We start from the raw sequence: 11,223 nt of genomic DNA, 5'->3' as shown, positions 1-11,223 counted from the left end.
TGTGAGTGAACTAATAACACTATATAACCAACCATTAGAATCATTTGTGTTGTGTTGCTAACATTGGAAGCTCAGTTCTTACTGACAATGTATGCTCTATGTTAATCAGCAGGGAGAGACTTATTAATGCAATGCACCGCCACAGGGAAGAGCCATACCCCATAGTTGCTAAAGAGGGGAACAAGCACTGGCCCCAGGTTCTGAAGGGTCAGACACATGATGATCAGGTGGGACATTTATGGCAAGAAAGCACAAGCACGCTTACATGCACTACAATACACACCTCATAAACCACATCTCGCACCATATACTGGGAGCTCCAAGGGCAAGGTTGGTGGAAGGCCGTGATAGTAACGGGAGGATAAGATAGCAGGCAGGGGAGGATGCTCTCAGAAAGACTCCATTGTAAGAAGTTCTCACATGATAGGGAAAGGTCATTAGGGAGGATACTTCGTTTACAGGTACGGCTACTGGTCAAGGTCGTGATGCCAAGAGGCTGGGACCAGCCTGTGCACCAACGAAGGGAGGGCCAAGTCTAAACCGCGGTTATTCCCCAACTAGACAACCAAAATAATTGTATTCTTGCTGGAATGTATATACTGTTACTGCACATGTGTTTCGGGGCTCACTCTGGGACCTGTTGGCTACAGACTAACAGCTTGCTGACTGTGGTTTTCAGAGCTCAGACTGAGTCCTTGATCAAGCTCAATACTTATTCACACAGAAAATAAAACACCTTAAATGAGAGAAGCCTGTCCTTCATCGAAAAAAACGAACGCGCTGACAATGTCATAAAAGTAGAGTAGGAAAAATGTGATGAAAATCATTCAGAGTATGTCCCATGTAATCCTCATTGCACCATCTGTCATCTATATGTAACCTCCACTGCACCACGTGTAACTCTTATGCAGTCATATATGCCTTCACAGTAAACTCCGGTTTCAAGGCACAACAGTGCCTGTGGAAACAAGCCTACCATATATACTCTGCCTTTTTCAATCCTCTTTGGAAGACGTTGCAGACTACTCTGTACTCTGTTTTGTTTATCCCTTCTTGCAAGAATATAGAAACGTCAAAGAACTCCTCGCTGCAAACTCTTTATTTGCAGAAATTTCCACAACAGTGTGTGCATGAATTGTCCTGTATCTCCTGTCTGAGGGGAGGGGTGTGAAGATGTGGTGGGCAGGGTGTGTTGGGTGGAGGGTGATGATGTCTGTGGCCCTGCTGAGACATCAGGCCAAGTAAATGTCCTCAATGCCAGGGAGTTGAGTCCCTATGACGTGTTGGGCCGTCTTAATGACCCTCTGCAGCGCATCCTGCTCTCTCCTGGTACACCAAGCGTGTTTACATAAATACACAGTCCACCGCCCATCTTTTTGCAAGCCTCAGACGTCCTCAAAGCTTTTCATTTATGCTTACTCAGGAGTTTTCTGGCCAATTCCCAGAACAATTATCTCACACTTCAGCATGATGCCGTGCTTTCACCCACTCCTGAGGATTTCTGCTGGTGCATTGGCTGGGATATGAGGCCTAGGTCATCCTCCCAAGATACTCTCCTTTTTTTCTGAACTTTCCCCAGCTATACATTTTTTTTAAACAACTGAAGTGCTTTTATTAATGCATGCAAATCAAGCATTGTGAACAAGCAGGGTATATATGAAATTATAGGCACCACTGCAGGTGGGTGAGGGTGTAGTGGTTTGTGGTAAAATTATAAAAAGATCTGCTGAGTAAAGTCATGCGTTAAGTCACGTGTCTGATCTGAGCACAAATTATTATTAACAACTCCCTGAGATCCTATGTAACAAGCACCCTGAGAGCTAATGATCTGCCATATAATATGTGTTAAGTCATAAACAAAGCTTTGGAAAAGCTCAGAAATAAGAGTGGAAACTGAGAACACGGAGCAGGCCAGGCGTAGGAGGCCCAGGAGCTGTGCAAGCGTGACAGCTGTGGAATTCCCCCAGAGTGGGTAGAGACATCACCCAAGGGCTTGTGACATATTTATTTTCTTGAAAGTTGGTGGAGCCTGAGCCTCACAGACGGAGCTTCACTGAGAATAAAAGGAGGATTCAGACAGCAGCAGTTCAGTAGGGTTTAGGGACCCTCAGGGTAAGAAGAAGTTGGACTGAATGGAAGTCTAAGAGAAAACGACCCCACAATGCCTACAAAAAGTATATCGTGACTCCTCCTACCAATGATGTGCAGATGATGAAAGGAAAACGTCCACAGACAACGACTTGTTGCATAAAATTAAGTTTATTACAAAAAGATCAGTTGTCTAACAGGCGCCATGGTTGCCTGGGAAGACGTGAAGCCAATTCTATGTCCCGTACGGACAGTGTAACCCCCAGCTGAATATGTGTCGTCCTCGAGCTCTTGACCACCTCTTATACCTCAAGAAAGGTTATCTCACCATTTGGTTTCCATCAATAACAAAGAAAGCTTATTTCATCATATGGTTCCCATCAGTAACAAGACCTAACAGGAACCCTGGAGCTATTCTCTTGACCACCTCTTATACCTCAAGAAAGGTTATCTCACCATATGGTTTCCATCAGTAACAAGACCTAACAGTAACAGTAACAAGGGGGTCTTGTCCAAATACAGAGGAATGCACAGAAATGGTCACTCTTTAGACGTCACCCTACAACACCATGACCCTATAGGTCAGGGGTCAGCAACCGAGCCATTTGGTCCCGTTTCCCACAGAAAAGAAAACGCCGGGAGCCACAACACCCTTTTGACATTCAAAATGAAGATAACACTGCATATATCCTTTTTTACCTTTATGTTATGTATAAACAAACTATAGTGTGTTGCATTTTCGAGAATTTGTGGCTGGACTTAAAAAGAGCTATTCACGCCCAATCCCCGAGCAACCTGACAGAGCTTGAGCTGTTGTGGATGACAAACTTTGGGGAAACACCAGATAACTCTACCATTGCTGTGGTGACTTTAAGACTGCAAAATAAGTGTGACTGCAAAATGGTCAATCAGCTATCTACCCATAAAGGACAATGGAAACTTGTTTGAAGACAGCAATCAAACGGCGTGGATGACACAAAGGCCATCCCTGTCAGGATAGGGGGAATCATCCAAGATCAAAGAGGGGTTTAGACCACTTATCAGGTACTCACAACTGCGGTTTTGCATTCTTTTTGTAAGGGCTCTACTGTTCGCACCTCTATTCATGAGAAGCCAACCGTAACTTCCAGCCATGGCTATGGTTCTTTTGTTCAGCTTTAACAGAGTAGTGATCTGGAATGAATTTAGTGCATTTTATCCCCTGAAGGCTGAATCTCTTCCTATGTTCTGGAAAGTTTGATCACGAGTCTGCAGAAAATGAGTCAACTCTCTGACCAGTTCCTGCCTCTTTTCAAAAACCATCTCATGTTTTGAACAGAAAATATCTGTGCTTGTTTCTAGAAAGCTCTGTCTTGACCCCCTCTAGGGAAGTTGGGGGATTCCTGCTGATGTTTTTCCTGGATATGGTCCAGGCTTGTGAGGCCTAGTCTGCCCTTTTTTTAAAAAAAATATTTAAGTGCTTTTAATAATGCATTCGAATCAAACATCGCGATGGACACACTGTCACATCATAATACACAGGGTATATATCAAATTACAGATCAACAATCTGTAGAACATCATCTTCAAGAAAAAATATAACATTCGTCCTCATATTTGTGTTATTATTAACAACGTTCATCCTTTCTTTTTCTCAGTCCAGGCCTCTTTCACTATTCTCAGGACAGCATGCTTTTTTTCGTCTCCATTTTGCTTTGTAGTTGACTCATGTAGAGATGTATTTGAACCTCAGTATCCTCCCTCAGTTTGTCAGCTGGGTCAGTTGACCGTAAGGTACAGGTGACCGAAGTGTGTGTGTGGGCTGCATTCATCTCTTTTCCTTTCTTGTGTTTTACATTTTTCTTTGACCTCTGTATTTTTCCACTATAACAACAATTCCACTGTCAAATCCAGCTTATTGTTAATAGAATATAAACACGCCTAATGGTATGTTTTTTGAAGTAGCAACTGCATTACATGCATTAGGGCAAATTCGGCCAGGGGTTACGCTGTCTGTGCAAGACAGAATTGGCTTCACGTCTTTCCAGGCAACCATGGCGCCTGTTAGACAACTGATCTTTTTGTAATAAACCTATTTCTATGCAATAAGTCGTTGTCAGCGGACATTTCCTTTCATCATCTGCACATCATTGGTACTTGGGGAACCACAACACATCCAACAGTAACATTTCCTTATTCCAACACATATCTCATATCTGGCTCTCTTACATAAACATCCACAGAGAGGACACACACATTTCATATCAGATACACATAACATATACCACAACACCAATAAAAATAAGATGTTTGTATCACAAGTAATGAATAGTTAAAGCACTGTTAACATTTACAATGTATGGTATAAAACACAAATGTATGAGGTATTAAATTGTTTTCAAAACTGTAGATAGATGAGGCCTGAACATAATAGTGTCGGAGACAGGAGGAGATTTAGGAGCTTTCCATCACCATTAGATCTGTGGATGATGTGTCTGCCTACTTGCTAGGCTGGCCAAGAAAATGCACCGATAGAAAACATTATGATTAAGGGTTAAAGGAAAATAGGGTCCTCCTAGAGACTCATCGAGTCCCAGGGTATATGATGGAGTGAACAGGACTTTTACTCAGTCCAATACCAGGACTGATTCGAGTTTCTTGTTGTTACTGTCTGAGAGAACACAAACTAATTTGCAGCTGATTCCTCCCATCTCCAGGGATTTTTGTTGTGTATTCCCCTGACTACAAGATTTTTGTGAAAAACATTATTGACTTAGTGTTTGTCCTTTGGAGGGGCTGTGAAGCAACAGGGACTCAGTTCATGTGATCAAAAGCTCCAAATACATTACTGTTTAGTAAAACAAAATTATAATCACATTACATTACACTGAGTATTTGCTATAGAATTATATAGCATCATACTGAGTATATATCCATATCTATATCTATGTATATAATTACTCTTATACTCATATCCAAAACAAAAACTAGATGAAATACAAATTCAGAAAACCGAGGTACAGTTAATTTTACTGATGTTCATATGACTTCTGAATCTCAGTTAGTATAGACTTTTGGTCCAAATTAACAAGAAAGTGGTCAAGTGCTCTTAAATGTACAAGCCTGTACTTATGTGCATCCATGTCTCTGACTAAGTTGCCATGCAGCAAAAAGAAGAATGAGAAAAAAATGAAAAACAAGAAAGACAATCCAACAGTAATATTGAAGAGGAAACCCACATCTGCTGATTGTCCCTCTGCTAGTTGGAAGAATAAATGATTTGCTTCTTCATCCTGCCATTATAAGTAACGTTTTGGTTTTTTTTGTTCTCCGTCAAACTTTTCCCTGCTTTGCACCTATACACTGCCTGAGTCACCGATGCTCCACAGCATGAGAAAGGCAAGAGAGAGGAGAGCAGTCCCCAGTAGGTCTCCGAGGGCCGTGAGGTAGGGTATCGAGTAGCTATCGGGGTCTTTCCCCTTCCGCCATAGACAGTGGACCATCCAGTCGGCAATGCTCAGCAGGCTGAAGACCTAGGAGACAGACACCAGTGATATCTTAAGACGGTGGTGAAGTATGCAGAGAAAAACAACACGTGCACACACACACACATCTGGCTCACCTGAATGAGGGAAGCCGACAAGAAGGTGACGGTGAAGAGAGGACTGGGCAAAGTGTGGCCTCCTTTCATCAGGTGAATAGTGTGTACGAAGATGAGCTGACCAGGGATGACCAACAGAAGCAGAATCTGAGCAGATCGATGGTTTGCTCCTGCATGACAAAGCTGAACATCAGACTGTGTGTGTGTGTGTGTGTATGTAAGGCCCCCTTAATTAAAAATGTTGACCCTTTGACCCGTACCTGAACCGAAGAAAGTGCGGCAAGGGTTGTAGCAGCTCCTCCGGTCTTCAGGTACCTCTCCAGGGGGGTAATTCAAATGCAAATTGGTAGAAATGCGACTAGACTGAATGGAGACGAGGTTTCCTCCAATACCTGATTAGGAAATAAAAGGTGGAAGCGGAGTCAACAGTAAGGTGGATGAAATGTGTGACTTCTGCCTTCTGTTTAGCATGTGGACTGCAGATTCAGGTGCTTTAGGTAATTGATCAAACTTCCTGCAGCTCTGTCTGGATTTGTAAAATTGTTCTCCTTTAAGTTATTTGACCTCTAAACGTGCACCAGATGTAGCTAGTTCTCAATTTCTATGACCTAAAGAACAGACGTATGGTGTCAAGGGGAGGGAGACACAGAGAGACACACTCAGTTGGCTTACGTTGTAGTAATGTTTACTGATCAGAAGAAGTGACACCAGCAGAGCAGCAGTTCATGCAGGCAGTGCCACCATCAATTCTGAGGATCCTCTCTTACCGTTAGGTATAGATTGTCCTTTGGGTGAAGGGCCAGATTTAGATTACAGACCAATATAGAAACAGCTAGTCTGCTCAGTGTTGTTAGGAATAGACAATCCTTAACCTTGACAAGAGCAGAGAGTTCTAGCATATCTTCCTTCTACTAAGATAAGACCTTAATATGGAGACAGGGCTCAGGCCTGTGGAGGTTAAAGTGACCTACTCTAACCAATAGGATAATTTGGGACGTCAGCTAGCTGAAAGGAGATACTTTATAAGGGAAAAGGGTGTAGTGAGGATAAGCTTTTGTTGAATTCCTTGAGTTTGGTCTCCCACAGGGAACAGACAGCCAAAACGGTGTCCACTTTGCTATGGTCTGAATAATAACATGGCTATTAAACTGAGCTCTGAACCAAACCTCCCCAAGACAGGAACCATCAAACTGTCAACAGTGATACTTCCCAGCCATGGTGTGATCATTCCAGCTCTGACAACCTGGATGCACTGCTGTGATAACGAGGTAATTTACAGGACTATGGGCACTCGATGCCCCTTTTGGGGTAAAACCGGAAGGGCTCTGTTTTTGAGTCTTTTGAATCACAAAGCCACAGGAGAAAACCAGAGGGATATACAAAATACTTTTAAATCTATATTTCAAAGAAAGACAACTTACCATTTATGACTGGAGCATAAACTATGATTCCTGCCAGGTTTGGATCTGCCACAGTCTTGTCCAGAATCAGTCCGCCAATACTGAAAAGAATGTACCATATCTTTATATTATATAGCTTTAATCAGCTCTACAGTACGGAATATATACAGTATGTGCAAAGCGCTGCTCAGTATATGGATGGGAACAAGGTTCAACTCTTGTTCTTTTAACAAAGATATAAATTCCCCCTGTATTTTCAATTTAAACAACAACAACAAGCAGTCTGAATGCATGTTTAAGTTTTTTAAAGGTACAAAGTTAAAGGTCAGGTACAAGACTGCTGTGAGTACCTGCTGATGACCATTGCTGTGATGATCGGCTCCCAGCCTGTGCGGAGCAGGATGTGACTGGCCGGATGTTTGGAGGCGATGACCATCCAAAGAGGAATCAGGCACAACAATAACAGATCCACCAGATACAACACATAGAGATACAAATCTGTCAAGAGAAAACGTTGTTAATTAGACCTTTATTTCAACCAGAAATGAGTCTGAAGCTGCATTAGGTATCTGATCTTTACAGATGTGGTAGTTCCATTGTCACAAGTACCATCTGTTGGCCAAAAGTGAGAATTACATGACCTCTGACTCAGAAGACGACCAAGAGTGGGTGTTTGGCCCAGCAGACCATTTTGTTGTCCTGGTTTCTCTTTACCTATGAAGGAGTAGAACCACTGACTGAAGCAGGCCAGCAAGGCAAGAGTGATGAGATCGCCAAAGCTAGCTGCCATGGGTGTGGCCACATTGTCAGGGTTGATTCCCATCCGCTTGGAGCCAATGATCACTCCCACCATAATAATACCTGGAGAGGGCAGAACACAAGGTAAAGCTCTTAATCTACGAGGTGACAAGGGAGCAACTAACTAACTAACTAAAGGCATTCATTCTGTTGGAAATAAGTGATTGCTTGCTTGCAGGAATGTGAACCTCATTTGAATTAGAATGACCTCAAACTCTTCGTTTATCCTCAGTGCCATCTTATCTTATCTTAATTTTGATTATACAGAAAATAAAGTTGATGCAGGGACCATAAAGGAAAGTAAAGATGAACCTTGGGCTCCCTTTTGTGCATGTAGCCCACAATTCCTAGTTGGAAGGGTTGAACAGATGTAATGGTGATACACATGATATACAGGTTTGTGATGCACATTTTCATGCACAAGGAAAGGTGAAGGACCGTGGTTCAAGTGTGTGTTGCTACCTTGCAGCAGTGAAGCCACGAAGGCAGTAGTAACACTGGTTGAACACAGGAGCATTACATGATGAAAGGGCATCTTTCCTTCTGCCATCCAGCCCAGCACGGTCGCCATCAAAGAGGCCAGCAGGCCGAGCACCGTGGCTTGTAGCTGTGAAATGACGGTTGCAGTGAGAAATATCCACAAGTCGCGGTGGACTGCGATAAAATCATGCAGATAAACAGTTTTTCAAATGGCAATAAAGTACCTGCTTGAGGGCCAGGTTCCCAACGATCAACATCCACTTTTCTCTAGCAGGTTCCATTTTTCCTGCATTCACCTGACAACATCATGCAAATATTTATATTAATATCATGAAACATGAAAAACTGGACTTGAACATAAAGTGTAATTTTCAAAAATGCTAAACAATTTTTTAAAACAGCTGGTCATTATAGTTTTTAGCAAATGTAACTCTAAATGGGAGTAAATGGTGCTTTTGTTGGGACTATTTTCTGCTGCAGATTAATCTAAACTTTGAGGCTCTAGATAGAAGTATTAATTTCCCCTTGGGGATTAATAAAGTATATTGATATTGATTGATTGATTGATAACAACAGCAGAGGGGGTTTGACTCAGAATAAACTACAATGCCCATTGTAATGTAGGAGCATGTCACCCAGTGCAACAGTGTGGCTCACTGATGTGATTTTAATAGTTTTTAGACAACAATGGAAGTCTGTGGCACAGAGGAACGAGTTACTTCAGGTATTTGGCATGTTAATGAATCCTAAATATGATAATATTTGATTATTACGTTCTCTTTTTTTTCCAGGAAAGCATTGTTTCAGATTATCTGAATTGCTGGAGCATTTATTTGCCCTGCAGGATATTGTGCTGCATGCTGACCTGCTGCTGTGGCCTTCACAGGTCTGTGAGGAGTTTCACACAAGGACAGAAAAGCCAGCATGCAGGACGGCAAATATAATATAACTCTAAGAAGGAGTTTGTAGTTCCCCTGTCAGTTAGTTTTCATATTATTCAAGTTCACTCCAGCTCTGTTGTCCATTTCTGTCCATTTCTTTGTATTTATTGTTTTTAGGGTTATTTCATTCTATGTTTACTGTTTCAAACACATCTCTCTTGAGCTCTCTTGAGTATTTTTTCATACTATAAATAGATTCCTGACAAGACATGTGCATAATAGCATGTGTACGAATCGATTATATTGTTTGTATGCCTGCACATGTTATTGTGTGTGTGTGCGTTAACATGCGCACACTCACAGCAGTCGAGAGTCTAGAGGCCAGAGTCATTTCCAGGTTCCCCTTCATGCCTAATACTGCAGGGACCAGTATGAAGATCTCTGTGATTTCCAGGAACACGTCCCAGTTCTGAAAAGAGTTCATGTTCATGAAAGCACACACAAGGTGCAAAACACGGCCATAAACTTAACATAGGAGATGAACCACAGTCAGCACCACAGACACACAATGCATTGCTTTTATTTCTAAAGTGATCTTCACTTAAATTAAACACACTAACTTTGAAATTAGTTTTGGTTAGCTTTTTAATTCCCATAATTCCCAACTCTCTCCTGCTCTAGTAAAATTTCCAATCGTCCTCCTACCCCTCTGTCTCCACAGTATACCCGGTTTACAAAACTCTGCTAACTCTCCTACATGGACTTTTTGTCATGCAGCATCTTCGCCCTCCTCAGCTTTCCTCTGTTTCCTCACCTGAACCACATCAAGCAGCATCCCAGCAGAGACGGTCCCAAAGCCGGCCAGCAGAAATGGCACCAGGATCTGAAGCACCATGGAGCAGATGGTCTCAGAAGGTGCACCTGCATCCTTTTCTCTCCCGGATCTACTGACAGTTGACCTACCGTACAGTTTATCTGGGAGCAGATAGTCTGACTCAGTGCACTCCCGTGGTGGCTCGCAATGGAGACTGGCGCTGAGTGGTGAAATATTCCCATTAGGGCTAAAATGTTGTGGGCTTCCAGAGTGTTGAGATGAGGACGGGTTGGATCCGTAGTGTTGGCTGGTGCCTCTGCCCGCTGAGCCACTTGGTGGCAGTTGCTCATCTCGCGACTCTGGGACAATCATGGTGAAAAGTTGGAATCTGGCAGGATGTTATTCCTGCAGCAGCACCTACACTGGCAGCAAACAGTTAAAAAGAAAATGAGCAACACCAAAAATGAGTTGCTTTGAAGAGAATTCCCAAAGATGACGATGTGGTGTTAGTTATAAAATCCTGTATCATGCAAGCAGATACTGTGGAAACTCAGTTGTGCGACTTCAACATGTAGAAAGCTTTGCTGCTGCATGAGGTTGTTTCAGTGTCATCTGATGGCACAGAGCGCCTGCATTATCATTCTTCATGCCTGATTCCCATCAGCAGCACTGAGGCTGCGTTGTCTGACAGACACAATGCGCTTCATTTGAAATTCCTACTAGATGACCAGGTACTAAATAGCTGAGGTCATTGAGTTATGAGAGAGGAATTGTAGAACATGTTTAAGTCAAACACAATCTGCAAACATTGTCATATGAACAAACATGCTTGTCAACAGCGTATCAAAATGTGTAAGAATAGTCTCAATAATCTGCTTTATCCTGTTGGAAAAACCTTAAAAGAATGTATAATTTTAGGTGTTCATGTAAACAATAGTTTAAACTACAGTTTAGAAGTTAAGAAACTGAAACTTTGTAGGAACGGCACATCATCTTATTATGTTAAATATTCATATACATGATAAATTAACCAACGTCTGACCATCAAAGACTCAGACTGGACAGAAAAGCCATAAGAACAACTCTTTCGTGACTCAAATACCTGTTAAATCATTCATGGTTAAGTGTTAAGTGTATTCTGTACGTAGTCTTGTACTGCTGAACCAAGATCTGCAGATGTCA

General features: G+C 42.2%; 1 protein-coding gene across 1 annotated transcript; it reads right to left on the bottom strand.

Annotated features, from left to right (window-relative positions):
- Positions 1–5,423: 5,423 nt before the first annotated feature.
- Positions 5,424–10,413, bottom strand: slc41a2a (solute carrier family 41 member 2a). Its single transcript, XM_070831453.1, has 10 exons — positions 10,042–10,413; positions 9,589–9,696; positions 8,571–8,642; positions 8,329–8,473; positions 7,783–7,929; positions 7,419–7,566; positions 7,090–7,169; positions 5,929–6,060; positions 5,690–5,838; positions 5,424–5,600 (listed from the first exon to the last, which is right to left on the bottom strand). Exons 1-10 carry the CDS (start codon positions 10,411–10,413, stop codon positions 5,424–5,426), a joined length of 1,530 nt encoding a protein of 509 aa, XP_070687554.1.
- Positions 10,414–11,223: the final 810 nt, after the last annotated feature.

Source organism: Pempheris klunzingeri, chromosome 5 (assembly GCF_042242105.1).
Source record: "Pempheris klunzingeri isolate RE-2024b chromosome 5, fPemKlu1.hap1, whole genome shotgun sequence".
Classification (NCBI taxonomy): Eukaryota; Metazoa; Chordata; class Actinopteri; order Acropomatiformes; family Pempheridae; genus Pempheris; species Pempheris klunzingeri.
The sequence above is the reverse complement of the archived record's forward strand: the minus strand, read 5'-3'. Positions and strand labels throughout refer to the sequence as shown.

Excerpts from the sequence above, each read along its gene's own strand:
- slc41a2a (XM_070831453.1), bottom strand. The coding sequence starts at position 10,413 with ATGATTGTCCCAGAGTCGCGAGATGAGCAACTGCCACCAAGTGGCTCA. Across the intron at positions 8,474-8,570 it reads GGAACCTGGCCCTCAAGCAG|CTACAAGCCACGGTGCTCGG; the intron begins GTACTTTATTGC and ends GTCATTTCACAG. Across the intron at positions 7,930-8,328 it reads CGTGGCTTCACTGCTGCAAG|GTATTATTATGGTGGGAGTG; the intron begins GTAGCAACACAC and ends TGCCCTCTCCAG.